We start from the raw sequence: 15,769 nt of genomic DNA, 5'->3' as shown, positions 1-15,769 counted from the left end.
TTTTAAATTATTTTTTTACTATTTGGCTTTTTTTTTAAAGAATATATTTAACTGTTTTAGTTCATTGATGTTGTCATTGTGTTTAGTTTAGCTTATCTTTGCTCAATTGTAGCTCATCTAAGTTGGCTATAATTCAACCTCTTACTATAAGACTGGTAATGTTTGATAGTCACCTAGGGTTTGAACTCAGGGCCATGTGCTCTGCCTTAGCTTCTGTTCTCAATGATGGTGCTCTACCACATGAACCACACCTGTGCTTGATGATTATCTGGAGACGAGTTTCTTGGATTGTTTGCCTAGGCTAGTTTCAGAACCTGTATCCTCAGAACTCAGCCTCCTAAGTAGCTAGCATTGTAAGTGTGAGCCACTGCCTCCTTGGTATAGCTTTCTTATTATCTGTATTAATGAGGAAAATACAAGCATATCATGTATTTTTCTTGCTTCAGAACTACAGTTAGTCTTTTTATTAAGAAATGATATTTAGAGACTGTATTCTGAATAGCTTGTTTCTAGGTGTTGACAATTATTTCTTAGGCCTATTTCATGGACAAGATGAAAAATCTGGTTTTGTTTTTGTTTTTGTTTTTTTTTTGTCGGTCGTGGGGCTTGAACTCTGGGCCTGGGCGCTGTCCCTCAGCTCTTCAGCTCAAGGCGAGCACCTACCACTTGAGCAACAGCGCCACTTCCGGTTTTCTGGTGGTTTATTGGAGATGGGAGTCTCACGGAATTTCTTACTTATACAAAGTATTAACAGCCCGGGCTGGCTTTGAACCGCGATCCTCAGATCTCAGCCTCCTGAGTAGCTAGGATTACAGGCGTGAGCCACCAGTGCCCGGCTTGGTATTTTTGTTAAAGCATAAAAAAAATCATACATTCTTCTTACTTCACATTTAACCTAAGGACTGTAGAAGTTTTACTCTCCCTCACTGATCTTAAATATGCATTTTTTTTTTCCCAACTGCAAATCCCATTTGTCAGTAACATCCAACATAGAGCTCACTGTCCTTATATGGTAGTAGTAGTAGTACCACTATCAACAAGATTGTTATTGAATATAGAATTTTTGTTTTTGTTTTCTGAAACTGTCTCACTCATGTTGCCATTGACTCAAACTGGTTGAGTGTTGGGATCAGATTGCGCATACACGCATACCACCATAGCCAGTGTTAGCTTTTAAATCTTCTTTAATTCCTCCTAGTGTTGTCACAGGTTGGATGTTACTTTTGATTAATTCACCTCATTTATTTTACATTCATAGAGATTTCTTTTTTTTATTCTTGTTAATACTTTGTATAAGTAAGACCTTTTTATTTTTAGATTATGTACTGATTATGTTCTTAATTATTTTCCTTGAAAACTTATATTGAAAAATGACTAATAACAACCATCTATTAGATATGGCATATTAAGATATGTTTAACTTTGTGGTTGTTAGAATTATTCATTTGAGGAGTATATATCTAAACATACTATAATAGGATCTACTTGGAGTCTGGCAGTTATGAACAAATTATGGTATTTGTGCTTATAAAATTTTAGCTGTGGGGCTAGGCAGGTAGCTCAGTGGTAGAGTGCTTGCCTTGCATGCAGGGGGCCCTGGGTTTAATTCCTCAGTATCACATAAGCAGAAAAAGCTGGAAGTGGCGCTGTGGCTCAACTGGTAGAGTACTCGCCTTGAGCTGAAGAGCTCAGGGACAGTGTCCAGGCCCAGAGTTCAGGCCTCACGACTGACCACCCCCCCCCCCCAAAAAAAATATTTTTTTTAGTTATATGATGAGATCAATACTAATGACTCATTCAAATGCTTCAAAAATATGTGCTGTCATAGTTATTTATTTAAGAGTTATGACTTAGAAAATAAGAAAAAGATGTGAGCAAGTCCCAGTGAAGATGGTACTTGAAAGTTGTTTTTTCTTTTGAGACAGGGTCTTGGTTTGTAATTCAAGATCTTTCTGAGTGCTGGGAATACAAGTATATATAACCTCATACTTGATTACTGTGATTACTTCAACCTGGCTATTTACAAATGTATATTTATGAAGCTTATTCTAATGGTAAAATTTATAGAGTTGTTTTTCCTTAAAATACCAACAGCTAGAGAGATGTGTATATAATGTATTCCTTTGTTTCAAAATCTGTATACTACTTTAGCCCTATTGTGATTATGCCTCTTTAATTAATTTAAAATATTTTAACTAGGAAATCTATATAGGAGTGATTAAGGTATTGGGTTTAGAAATAATTAAAACTATTTTTAAGCGTGTGTTCTGTAAGCATCTGTTTCCTTGTTGTAAATATAATACAGTAGTTGATAATAGCTAACCTGACAAAAGGAATGAGAGGGTAAGTTAGCAGTTTCCCAATCTAGGATTGAGAATTGATGGAACATGAAATGCATTAAGAGAATTGATGTATTTAGAGCTGGTGCTGGTGGCTCACACCTGTAATTCTCGTTGCTCAGGAGACTGAGATCTGAGGATCTTGGTACAAAAGCAAGCCTGAGCAGGAAAATCTGTGAGACTCTTATCTAGGTGACTGTGCATAAATATTTGCAAGCAGCAAGCAGGATTGTGTTTAAAAAGCCTAGGATTTTTAAATTTTGAAGTAGATTTTAGATTGGCTGGGTAGAATGATACACAATTGTTTTCCAAATTGATGTTACTGTCACTGTGTTTAGCTTACCTTTGCTCAGTTGTAGCTCATCTAAGTTGGCTATAATGGCTACCTAGGAGTCTAAGATTGGGAGAATCATGGTACCAGGTCAACTTGAGCAAAAGTCCTTGAGATTACATTTCCACAGGCAAGTTGGATGCGATGGCACCTGCCTGTAATCCCACCAGCTGCAGGAAGACTGCAGTAGGAGGACTGCAACTCAGGCATGTGCCAGGATTAGAAGCTAGGTCCTATTCTAAAAATTATTGGAATATAGGGCTGGAGATATGGCTCAGCAATATTGCACTAGTTTAGCAATCATGATACTCTGTATACCTCCAGTATTACCAAAAGAAAAATAAAGTCTTTTGGGCTGAAACTTTGGGGAGAAAAGGAAAGTAACATTGTAAATGGGAAATTTAGTGTAGTTTATTATTTTTTTTTGGGTCTGGTCATGGGGCCTGAACTCTGGGCCTGAGCCTGGGCGCTTTCCCTCAGCTCTTCAACTCAAGGCTAGCGCTCTACCACTTGAGCCACAGCGCCACTTCCGGCTTTTTTCTTTTTGCTTATGTGGTGCTGAGGAATCGAACCCAGGGCCTCTGGCATGCAAGGCATGCGCTCTACCACTGAGCCACCTTCCCAGCCCCTAGTGTAGTACTTTGGAGGCAACCGTTTCTAGTTAAAGTCAAGCACAAGGGTTCAGGAGTAGGAGACTGAGATAGAATAAAGATGAATATCGTTCTGGTAGAATCTAAGGAATCTAATAGAATCCAAGGCGAGACATAGGGGATTGGGATTGAACAATTGTGAGGATTTTGAGGTTGAGCAGTGTAAGGAGGATCAGTGTTCTCAGTAATTTTGAGTAGACTAATGTTATACTTTTGAGTATAAAAGTGATAGTCACTTTTGGGGGTGAGGATGTATTTAATGTTGTGTATCTAATTGCAAGTATATATGAAAACAGCATAAGGAACTTGAATGAAACATGTTGATAAGTAGAGAGGTGAATGGGCAAGGAAAGAGAAATAGACTGTCTTTGGGTGAGTAGTAGTCCGGAGGAAGTTAGGTTAACAAGGATAATAAAAGAATAAATATACTTGAAGTAGATGTTTGTAACTATAAAAATAGGATAATGAAACTTGTTTAAATTGTTTTGGGAAAGACTGAAGAGAGAGAGAGGGAGGGTGAGAGAAATGGTGAGATTAGAATATATTGTAAACATGTAGAAATATGACAGTGAAATCTGGTCCCTTGTATAACTAATGTAAGCAAATAAAAAATATATGACCAGACACTGGTGGCTCATAAACATTTATTTAAAATTTTGGAATTGTATATGGATTTTGTACATTATAGATCTGTTTTTATGGGACTCTTCAATTTAATGTGTATAGTTTTGACAATATGTAATAGTCATTGAAAGTCAGTTCATCCATCCTCTTGATCACTGGAAGTAAAGAACAAAAAACAAGGGCAGAGATAGTTTGCTTGTTAAGGAAATGTCATGGTTACAAGAATAAGAGTAAAAATCTTAGGTTGGAAAAGAGGAATATCTTGCCAAGTGTGAAAAATAGATTATAAAGAATCTTTGAAGTAGGCATGAATGTGTATAGATGAGTATGGGTTTGTGTTAGTGTATGACAGAGGTGGAGTTATGCTTTGTTCCCCTTGTACTGACATTGTAAGCAGTCTAGAACAATTCACAATTATTATTGCATTAACAAGTTCTCCTCAGATATTATAAAAATATTACCAATAGCAGCACTAATTTTCTGTTCTTAAAAAACAAGGTATCTTGGCAGGCACCAGTGGCTCATGCATGTAATCTTAGCTACTCAGGAGACTAAGATCTGAGAAGCTAATCCTAAGCAGAAAAGTCAGTGAGACTCTTGTCTAAAACTCAAAACAAAAACAACAAACAAACCAAAAAATAGAAGTGGAGCGGAGCTATGGCTCAAATGGTAGAATGTTAGCTTTGAGCCAGAGAAGCTTGAATTCAAGACCCAGGACTGGCACCCCCCAAAAAAAAACCCAAACATATACCTCTTTTTCTTTTCTTTTTTTCTTTTTCAGTCCTGGGGCTTGAACTCTGAGCCTGGGCACTGCCCCTGGGCTTGTTTGGCTCAAGGCTAGTGCTCTATCATTTTAGCCACAGTACCACGTCCAGCTTTTTCTGAGTGGTTTATTGAAGATAAGAGTCTCATGGACTCTCCATCCTGGGCCGGTTTTGAACCACAATTCTCAGATCTTAGCATCCTGAGTGGCTAGGATTACAGGGGTTTTTTGTTTTTGTTGCTGGGTTTTGTTTTTTTTTTGCCAGTCATGGGGCCTGAACTCTGGGTCTGAGCGCTGTCCCTCGGCTCTTCAGCTCAAGGCTAGCGCTCTACCACTGGAGCCACAGTGCCACTTCCGGCTTTTTCTGTTTATGTGGTGCTGAGGATCGAACCCAGGGCCTCATGCTTGCAAGGCATACACTCTACCATTGAGCTACATTCCCAGCCCCTGTTGCTGTTGTTTTTAAGATAAGGTATCTTCAAATTGAAAAACACATTATCAGTAGAAAAACAATATTTCTTAAACTTATTTTATTTTAACCTTTTTGTTTTCTTTTCAATAGGATGAAGAAAGTATACCTATCATGTGTAGGAATTTACCTGAATATAAAGAACTATTACAGTTTAAAAAGTTGAAGAAGCAGAAGCTTCAGCAAATGAAAGCTGAAAGTGGGTTTGTGCAGCATGTAGGCTTCAAGGTAGGCTGCTTCATGTTACTAGCTCATCTTTGGAAGGGTAATGAGACAGTTGTAAATGGTTTCTGGAGTCCAAAACAACATTTTTTAAACATGCAGGGAAAGATTAGTAAGTTTGTCTCTTGTCCTGTTTTTTTATATAAGTAGTGTTTGTGGCTCAGCATACAGGTGTGTGTCTATAAAGTGATGTAAAATGTGAGCTGAGAAATCCCTTTTTTAATGCCAGCAATGGGACTTGAGGTCAGGGTGTGGATACTGTCTCTCAGCTTTTTCATTTAAGGCTAACACTCTACCACTTGATCCACAACTCTACTTCTGCCTTTTTTTTTGTATGGTTAATTGGAGATAAGAGTCTCATGGATTTTTCCACCCGGGCTGGCTTCAAACCACAGAACTGTGGTTTGGTAGTGGTAGAGCACTAGCTTTAAATGAAAAAGCTAAGGGACAGTACCACTGTCCTCAGATCTGAGCCTTCTGAGTGCCACTGGCACCCAGCAAGATGGTAAGTTTTTGCCCAGTTGTTTCTCTTATAATTAGTGCTACTCAGAATTGTCCTTCCATTTCAGATTAAATTATCTCAGCCCTTTTCAAAGGTTAATAGGACAGTATGCCCTCATTCCACATGTTCTGAGCCCTTTACTCATTGCTAGGGAGTCAAGAGTAAAGAAGATAAATTCTTGCCCTCATGCTCTTTTCATTCTCATAAGGAATTTAGAGAAGTTAAACAAAATAATTAAGGACAACCAAGAGTACACGCACATTGGAGAAAGCTTTAAAGACAGTGAGAAAAGGGGGCTGGGAAGGTGGCTCAGTGGTACAGCGCTTGCCTTGCATGCCTCAGGCCCTCGGTTCAATTCCTCAGCACCACATAAGCAAAAAGAAAAAAGCCAGAAGTGGCGCTGTGGCTCAAGTGGTAGAGCGCTAGACTTGAGCTGAAGAGCTGAGGGACAGCGTCCAGGCCCAGAGTTCAGGCCCCACGACTGGACCAAAAAAAAAAAAAAAAGAAGACAGTGAGAAAAGTTCAGAAATTTTGCCAATATGTTTAAATGGTTCTAAGAATTTGGGGAACCATTTAAAGATTTTTAAAGCAGAGAGAAACATGAAATTTGCATTTCAGAAATATTCTCATGATTTAACTCTTACATCAATAACCTTTAGAAAGACAGTCCAATTAGGGCTGCAAAAATTAGTCCCTGATAATTAAGTTTTGTAAAGCAGTAATGTATTTCTGTATATTACCTATGTAAATGTATGTATATGTGTGTGTGTATGTAAGTCCTTATATATGTATATAGCAGGAGGTGGTGGTCATTATGGCTATAGTATGAAAACTGTATTAAAGGAAGTAAGGCTAGAGATGAGGAGATGATGAAGAAATTCTTTTAGTAATTTAGACAAAAGATGAGACCAATCCTGACCTGGATTGGTCCCTGTAGAAGTAAAAGTTGAGGGGCTGGGAAGGTGGCTCAGTAGTAGAGCACTTGCCTTGCATGCATGAGGCCCTGGGTTCGATTCCTCCGTACCACATAAGCAAAAAGAAAAAAGCCGGAAGTGGCACTGTGGCTCAAGTGGTAGAGTGCTAGCCTTGAGCTGAAGAGCTGAAGGACAGGTCCCAGGCCCAGAGTTCAGGCCCATTGACTGGACTGCCCCCCCCCCCCAAAAAAAAAAAAAAAATTGAAGTTGACAGGTTGAAGATAACTTTAGGTACTAGAAGTGAGTATACTTATTCAAATTGAAGGAAGTAATAATAATACCATAATTTGATGTTTCTTTTGGTAATACATGTAGAAGTATTCATACATGCTACTGATCAACTAAATGGGAAAAAAACAAAACGAAAAACAACTGTACCTCTGGGTACTTTGGAGTAGCAGTTAGCCAAGTTGTGTTACATACTTTTCTCCCTTTTAATCTTTCAGTGATCCCTTTTCTGTTAGTGTTTCTAACTGGCAACTCCAGTCTTTCTAGAGGAAACCTGTTCCTTTTCTCATCATTCTCTTGTAGGATGCAGCCTTAGCTTCTTAGCTAGACTACCAGCTACTCCAGTTGATCTGGTGATTAAAGAATTATAAATGAGATATACTTGGATTTCCAAAAGGGCTGTCACAGCATATCAAAAAATAGCTGGGTCTGTGTTTTTGTCATGATGGGCATTGGTTATTATGCCTTTAGGCTTTGGAGAGTTGACTCCATAAGATGAATGATCAGAGAGGATTTTGTGGTTGCCTGGGTTTATGTTAATAATGATAACTTATTAAAACAGTCCTCTTACATATGTAGGTAGTTTTAACTATGATTATAAAGCCAGTGTTCACAACCATATGCTGGTTTCAAGTAAGTGGCAACTAATAACTAAATGCCCACATTTGACATGACTTACTTAAAACCTTCATGCAATAAATTATAGCATATTGAAGATTATTTTTATATGCTCCTTTGGTCTATCTTTGTCTTGATTTTTGACTTGATGGGCCTTTACCTAGTTGGATAGATATTATTGTTGTTTTATCCAAGTGTGCATTAGGGAAAGAAGAGACACCTGCATACATATCATTAGCTTAATACTTTTTCTCTCTGAATCTGCTGTAGTGTGATAACTGTGGCATAGAACCTATCCAGGGTGTTCGGTGGCACTGCCAGGACTGTCCTCCAGAAATGTCTTTGGATTTCTGTGATTCTTGTTCAGACTGGTAAGTTGGTGGGAATTTTTTTTTTTCTTTCTTAATTTCTGTTCCACTTTTGGCCTTAAAGTTTGAAAAGTCAAGAAGTTTATGGCCAGTGAGTTTGATTTCCGAACTTCCTTAGAAAGTAGCTGCACATAATGCACTCAGTTTTGCTCTAAGAAATTGTTTTCTCTAATCACACACATCTCAAGTAGTTTTGATTAGAGATTTTGATAACATTAAAATAAGTAGAACTTGTGAGAAGGTTTTGTAATGTGTAGGCCAAAATGTATCTAGTGCTATATAGTGATGATTTTTTTTTTCTTGCAGCCTACATGAAACAGATATTCACAAGGAAGATCACCAATTAGAACCTATTTATAGGTCAGAGACATTTTTAGACAGAGACTACTGTGTCTCCCAGGGCACCAGTTATAATTACCTTGACCCAAACTACTTTCCAGCAAACAGATGACATGGAAGAGAGCATCATTTACTAGTCCTCTTCAATACACAGCAATGGTATCATTGTTAATTATGTGCACAGTTTGGAAAGATTCTCTGCTTTCCCTGAAATGACACTCACAGCATGAGAGCTTCCTGAGTGTTCTTGTCAAGTATAGCTTGGCACCGTTGTGGCTCTAGATCATTGTTCAGCAGCTGAACATTCCTGGTAAGCAAAAGGTTTCCCTAGTGAATTTTGCACCACCACCTGAAAGCCTTGTAGGTGGTGATCGTAATGGGTGAGTTGGAAACGAGAGCACACATTAAGAGTAAATTCCAAAGGTTTCAAAGATCTTGGTCATAAATATGATAAGAAGACAAAGTATTTATATTAAAAACAGTTTAGTAGCTTTCAGTTTTGTGGAAATAGTTTTCAGTGCAGAAACTGACTTCTTTAGACAAAGTTTTAACCAATGATGGTGTTTGCTTCTAGAATATATACTCTAAAAGAACTCACTGTCCCAGTGGTGGTCATTGATGACCTTTAGTAAATTGGAGCTGCTTAACCATATTGATATCTTAACTTCTTTTAACCGCAATGAACTGTCTTTATTACCAACAGTAAAGCACTACAGGAGGCAGCTGTGTCATTGCTTCCTTAACCAGCTCATGGTGTGTGAATGTTATAAAGTTGTCACTCAGATATATTTTTTAAATGTTATGTTATATAAGATGATCATGTGATGTGTACAAACTATGGTGAAAAAGTGCCAGTGGTAGTAACTGTGTAAAGTCTCTAATTCACAACATTAATTCCTTTAAAATACACAGCCTTCTGCCTCTGTATTTGGAGTTGTGAATGCAACTCATCAAAGAAAACTGCCTAATATAAAAATCATATATATGGTAATAATTTCCCTCTTTTGTAGTCTACACAAGATCCATAAAAGATTGTATTTTTATTACTATTTAAACAAGTGATTAAATTTAGTCTGCGCAGTGAGCAAGAGTTCACACGCATTCTTTTATACTGATGGATTTTGTTGTGCATCATTTAAAGCATTTTGTATGTTTCTTCTTAACTGTGTATACAGTATGTTCTTGAACAATGTTCATTTGTCAGGAGAACTGTGAGAAATAAACTATGTGGATACTGTCTGTTTATATTATAGAATGTTGTGGTGACTTCCTTTTGGTTAGATTAGATTTTTTTTTTTTTAACCAGTGTTAAAACCAGATTTTTTAAAAAAAGTTTTACAAGTAAGTCCGCTTCTCATATACAATTAGGGTTTTCCTCACTGTCTTTTATAAAGAGTAAAAAATATAGAAAAGAGTGAACTTGAGAATGTATAATTATGGTAGTATTTTTGATCAGTGTGTGCTAAAAGAAAAAATTAAACTAGTTTACAAAAAAGAAACAGAGACTGTGGCTAAGCAAAAGACAATTATTGATTCCCAAATGTAGAAAGACTGAAGTTTTCTGTTCTCCTTGTTTTTGGTGAAAATAAGTCTCCATGGAATTAAATAGGTGGTTTCCTGGAGACCACCAGGAAATATTATTATTATTAATATTGATTAGGAAAAGATAGTATAAATATTCTAAGGTGGATTAGTATTATATTTGATCTGATTTTTAGAATCATTTATTTTTTCCTGTTTTTAAATCTAGGGAACAGTATTCAGTAGTTCTCTTCAATACATAGCAGGGCACTAAAATCGACCCTGAACTTTTTTTTAATTAAGAAAAATAACAATTTTAATAAAGAGATATGAGAATTTTAAAGTAATATACTGATTAAGATCAAAAAGAAAAGTATATGAACTTCTCACCCTGAAAGAGGGGAATTGTTAGCGTTCTAGACATTTTAATACTAAATGTCATGTGCTATGCCAGAAGATCTGCCTGCAGCCTGTAATTTGACAAGACAGTTGCACGTGGTGATAACTTTTGTGTTTGTATGGAAATTATACCAGTAAGCTTTGGAGAACCATTCACATTTATTTAAAAAAATTCCATAGGGTATGAAGTATGCTTTGGAAAGGACTTATGAGTGAGGCAGTTGTTACATAAAGAGAATGTACAAGCCACTTGAATGCATTTTTCAGGGGCAAAGATTAAAAGATTTTGGCAGAAAAGATTATTTTCTGCTTGAACAGAGATGTATTTATTTTGAAATTTTCGGCTCAAAGCAAGTAGTCCCCTTGTCTTTAAAAGGCATAAAGGGTAGTAGTAACATTGGAAGTGTCTTATGTTGTCTCCATTTGAGGGTTGCAGGAGTAGGTAGGTCTGTGGTTTGCAAGTAGGCCTTCTGTTGTATACCAAGAAATATTTGGTATGGAAGACAACAGACTATAAAAGATCTACTTGTTAACGCATTGCTTATTATCAGGTGAGCTTCAGTAGATCAGATTTATTTCCTGGCATATTATACTCAAATTATATGTTAATAACTGAAGAAAATTTTAATGACATCTAAAGAAAGCTTAGGTGGAGAAGTTTCCTTCTGTGAGTAAACGCTGATAAGAATACTTACTATGTATCAAGGAATCATATAGTAGTAAGGCAGGTTCATTTATTATCCTGTCTTTGTGTGAGGAAATCTAGTCAGAAAGTTGTTAACCCACCTGCTCAAGGCCAAATAGTTAGGAAAGTGGTGATGCCTGACTTTAACCTAAACTGGTAAACCCAGACTCAGTGTCTTATCCCCACTACCTTCTTTGCCCAGCATGAATATTCCTGTTGTATCAGGCATCACTGGGATGTTAAGAGTGCGGGTGTGCAAAAGTTTTTCAAGTTTTTTTCACCAGGCATGGTGTAGTTGTTAGAGTACAAACCTGAGTATATTTCTAGGTTTGTTGCACAGGATAGAGAAGCCTATATGTGGACCGAGGGAAACCACTGAAATATCGTGCCATTGCAGACTCAACAGGTGCACGCTGTGTGCTTCTCACTTACCCGTGACCATGTCTTACCCCCACTTCCCTTTTAAGTCAAATCACAGAACACCATTTACTGAGGTGTGAGGAACATTTTTTAGAAAAGGAAATAGCAAAAATAGTGTGTCACATGCAGTAAAGATTAAGTGTTGTTTTCTGATGTTTCTTTTTCAGTCATAAATGTGAGACCTGTTATAGAAACCATTTCTTACTATAGATGAGTTCTAGGTGCACTAGATGAATTGGGAGTCTCCAGTTACAAGTCACTTTTTCTACAAGATTATGGAGACATCGTCCTTCTTTAGGCAATAAAGTGTTGGTTTTCATTTCTTGCCTTGGTAAAAAGGTACTGAAGGGATTAAATAATCCCAGAAAAGAACTTCAGTTTTTTTTTTTTTCCAGTTTATATAGCTGCTTAAATGTCTTTTTGAAAGTTGTGTCACATTTAGCTCCATGAGAACAGAGGACCATCCATGTTTGTCTGTGGCTCTAGGGCCTGTCTTTTAATAGATTGTCCATAAATAGTTGTGGTTGTATGACCAATGAGTTACACTTTTTTTTTTTCCCTCTGGGAAGTTAGGTGTTGGCACCTATATCCAAGAGTATCTGTGACTCTTAATGGGCTTGGCTCAGGAGCTGAGAAAAGGGAGGAGCCATCCTACTTGTCTGGTGGATGGGAAAGTTTGAGTCCGGGGTGAGGCCTCCATTGGGCCATGTATCTTCAGTCTCTGTCATGTTTGTAGAGTGATTTAAATGGCAAAGACAATGGGCTGGAAATTGGGGCCCTAGTCCCAAGTTGCAGAAGTTACACTCTCAGTAAATGTTGACAGAGAGGCACCTTTCGAGTTCTAGGAACTAGTAAATGATTTACATGTCTTCTTAACTTGTCTTAATCCCCACAACTCCTCTATGAGGTTGATTTACTGTTAGGATCTCTATTGTACAGATGGGAAAACTAGAGATACAGAGAATTTAAATGTGTTTGTTCTTGGTTGTAATTGCTGTGGGTGGGTGGCACTTAGGATACAAAACCCTGATTTATGGATCTTATATATGAACGCAGAAGACAAGCAATATACAAATAAAATTTTTAATTACTTAATTTTAGGCAGAGATAAATACTGTGAGGAAAAATAATACTTGAAGAAAAATAACTGAAGAATGGGGAACACTGTCGTTTTAGACGGAATAATCAAAGCCTCAACGACAAGGGTAGATTAGAATGTTAGAAAAACCTGAATGAAGTGAAGGAATTTGCTGTCTGGATCAGGTGTTGGAAGAGGCAGAAGAATACTAATGCCAGTGGCCTTGAGCCAGTAAATGCTCGCTCAGGCAACTAAGAAGTTCATTGTAACTGGAACCAAATGAGCAAGAAGAGAGTAGTAATTGATGGGGTTAGAGAGGATGTGGGGCCAGTTCAGGTGTGACTTTGAATGTAGGGCATCATAATGAAGTTTGGTTTGTGTTCTGACATTTCCCATACACACATGGCCTTTTGCTAGGCCAAGACCTCTAAGGTCCTTTTCTGTCATTTCAAGCCAGCCAAATCATCAGTGTGTCTTTTAGCAGCGCTTTGGAAGAAGCCCTATGGATTCTTCAGGGGTTAAGCTGTTTACCTGTGCTGTTTTTTCAGGGTGGCTGTCAACTACACCTATAAGTCATATCTAGGCCTGACTGCTTCTCTGTTGCCTCATTTCCTCATGCTTGCTGTTAAAGCTGTGGTGGATTTAGGCTGTGTGGTCTGTGTTGGCAGAATGTTAATCCCTACCTATAAGAGTCATTTTATATTTTCTGGCACAAATGGTAATTTTCATCTTTTTATCATCACTTTTCTTCTCATTTGCTCAAATACTCCCTATGCTCCTCTATGAAGAGTGTGATAGTAAAATAACTGACAACTGTGTGCGTTATGGGAACATGCTGCACCCTTTTTGTTAATAGAGGCCTAATTGTAACCAAAGAAATTTAATTTCTCTAGCAAACACTTGACATTTATGTTTTAAGAACCAATGCTACAGAAAAAGGAAATATGAAAATCATCATGTATCACAAATACATTAAGAATTCTCTGTAATAGTCTGGCCAAAATTAAAACTTTATAAATGGATCATAAGTTTCAACTAGTACTGTGCTTGCTTCTAATTCTGTTTGGAATTAAGGCTTCAGATGCTTTTCAGAATGATGTGAGTTACAAATAAATAGAAAAAGAGTTGTCCTGTCTTTTTATTTTATTTTATTTTATTTGTGCATATCTGTTTCAAGGGAAAAAAATGACTTTAAAAATACAGTTCTGTTTCAGAAATGGATCCTTATAGTTGCACAACATTGAAGAAAAAGAAAATCATGCAAACAGGAACTATAGAAATTTGTAGTAGCTGAATGGAAGATGTTATTATTTAGTAGGATACAGAAGAAGCTCTTATTTGACAGGGGATAGCACAAAAAAGAACCCACATGTCACTGGTTTGATGCACAGTTTGCAAACCCCTGGGAGGAGCCCATATGAGACAAATATAACACCGGACTCTGCAAAACACCTGCTTGCTAACATGCCCTTGCCACCCACAGCAGTTTAGTTACTGTTGCTCTGTTTCTTATTTGCTTGACATTTAATAAGTGGGGCATCATCTCAAATAAAAATTATGAGATGATATTTGTCCAGTGGTTGAAAGAGATCATGCTTTTAGATTATTTTTGGATATTGATACTAATTTATAATGCACCACTGTGTAAAGTGATGACATTTGTTCTCTTAGCCATTGTGACACTATTCCAAGTAACCAGTTTGCTAGAGAATATTATTGAAGGCTCACATGGGTCTTGCCATCTTGGAAAAGCTATACAATGTTATATTTCAAAACAAACAAAAAAAAAACTTCTAGCAAGTGTTACTTGCTAGATAGGTCTATATGATATATAGACCCATCGCCTTGGTCACGCCTCTTTGGCTGTAGCCTCTAGTGGATACAAATTGAAATAGCCAGCCTCCAAAGGAGGATACCTAAGCCTGTTCCCATGTTCAGGGCCTCAGGGAAGACCAGACACATCTTGGGGTGAGGACAGATGTGATAGTAGTTAGGGACACTGGTAAGAATAGAACCAGATGATCAGACTCCAGCAAGGCCTAGGAGGTACAGCTGACACAGATTGACCTTACATTGTTGTTCACATACTGACATCACTCTGAGGTGTGACCTACGTGATAGAAAGTATAAGGAAAATGGACAGTCCAAAGAACCCCCATGCATGATTTCCAGACAGCACTCACACAGATTGGCCATCACATCTGGATATGGGAGACACAAAAGGCTTAACTTGAAACTCAAGGGGTGAACTTTTGAATGTATATTTCCAATCTTAGCAGACATTTTGCCTTCGTTCACTTTTGCCTTCAGAAAATAGAGTCAATAGCTGTGCAGAGTTGAAGAAAAACTTCTTCTGGTGTTCCTTCTGCATTTATCTGTTTGGAAGGAAAAAAAAAACAGTCTCACAACATGCTTAAGTCAGGCTGTGTTTCAACAAATAGATTTTGTTCGGCAAAATTTTAAAACATGTCCCTCCCCCCATAAAACGGAAGTGATGAGTAATGGATTAAGAAGTTGATGCTTAGGTTAAAACATGAAAACATCAGTCAGGTAATGAGAATATTTCTATTTTGGACAATGTCACCCCTTCCCTGGCTCTCTCCCAGGTTTTCCCTCCCATCCCTGCCCACAAAGGTGTATTGTTCATTTTCAATGTGTCTTGTGAATACCACTGCTGCATGTGTTAACTCTGTTCCTCCATTTTCATGTTCCCCTTGCCAACCTTCCCCCCAAAGACAGATAAATGATGAAAAGAAAAACTCTTGAATTCATTATTTCCTGATGTTCCTCTCCTTTAACCTCAGTTGAAGTATCTAGACACAGTCTTCAGTATGTACCCAATTATTTGAATACTTAATAAAACCTTCACATGGATGTTTATAGCAGTTAAATTCATAAAGTGATCAAGATACCATTCAGTATTTGACTGAATAAATGAACTAATACTAGAAAATGGAATACAATTGAGTGCTGGGGGAAAAAATGAGCAATGTGGAAATACGGGGAACTTAAAATGCATTATCACTGATAGAAGCTAGTCTGAAAATTGACAGTATGTTATAGTTCCAACTAGTAGGAAGTTCTGTAAAAAAATAATGTAGATAGTAAAGTGATCAGTGTCAAGGTTGAAGGAAGAGAGAAGGATAAATAGAAGGAATTGAGAATTTTTAGGAGATGAGGTTAGAATACATAACTTTTTTTGTCGGTCATGGGGGCTTGAATCTGGGCTGTACACTGTC

The 15,769-nt window shown here is 37.4% G+C and overlaps 2 protein-coding genes and 1 non-coding gene across 10 annotated transcripts in view; 1 reads left to right on the top strand and 2 right to left on the bottom strand.

The window, feature by feature from the left end:
- Positions 1-13,800, top strand: part of Zzz3 (zinc finger ZZ-type containing 3) — an 80,078-nt gene extending 66,278 nt beyond the window's left edge. For all 6 annotated transcript variants that reach the window (XM_070007326.1, XM_070007325.1, XM_070007329.1 and 3 more), the window contains 3 exons: positions 5,270-5,404; positions 7,991-8,091; positions 8,395-13,800. In XM_070007326.1, the coding sequence (XP_069863427.1) occupies positions 5,270-5,404; positions 7,991-8,091; positions 8,395-8,539 (381 nt within the window). In that variant the 3' untranslated portion in view covers positions 8,540-13,800. The remainder of the gene's footprint in view (positions 1-5,269; positions 5,405-7,990; positions 8,092-8,394) is intronic.
- On the bottom strand, positions 5,078-5,150 carry Trnaa-ugc (transfer RNA alanine (anticodon UGC)). The gene has a single exon. It is a non-coding gene; the product is annotated as a tRNA-Ala (tRNA).
- The window catches only part of Ak5 (adenylate kinase 5), a 251,680-nt gene continuing 249,566 nt past the window's right edge, over positions 13,656-15,769 (bottom strand). For all 3 annotated transcript variants that reach the window (XM_070007330.1, XM_070007332.1, XM_070007331.1), the window contains one exon: positions 13,656-14,905. In XM_070007330.1, coding sequence (XP_069863431.1) covers positions 14,837-14,905 — 69 coding nt within the window. In that variant the 3' untranslated portion in view covers positions 13,656-14,836. The remainder of the gene's footprint in view (positions 14,906-15,769) is intronic.

Source organism: Dipodomys merriami, unplaced genomic scaffold (assembly GCF_024711535.1).
Source record: "Dipodomys merriami isolate MVZ:Mamm:240054 unplaced genomic scaffold, mDipMer1.0.p SCAF_7, whole genome shotgun sequence".
Classification (NCBI taxonomy): Eukaryota; Metazoa; Chordata; class Mammalia; order Rodentia; family Heteromyidae; genus Dipodomys; species Dipodomys merriami.
Note: the sequence above shows the minus strand (reverse complement) of the source record. Positions and strands in the feature narration are given on the sequence as shown.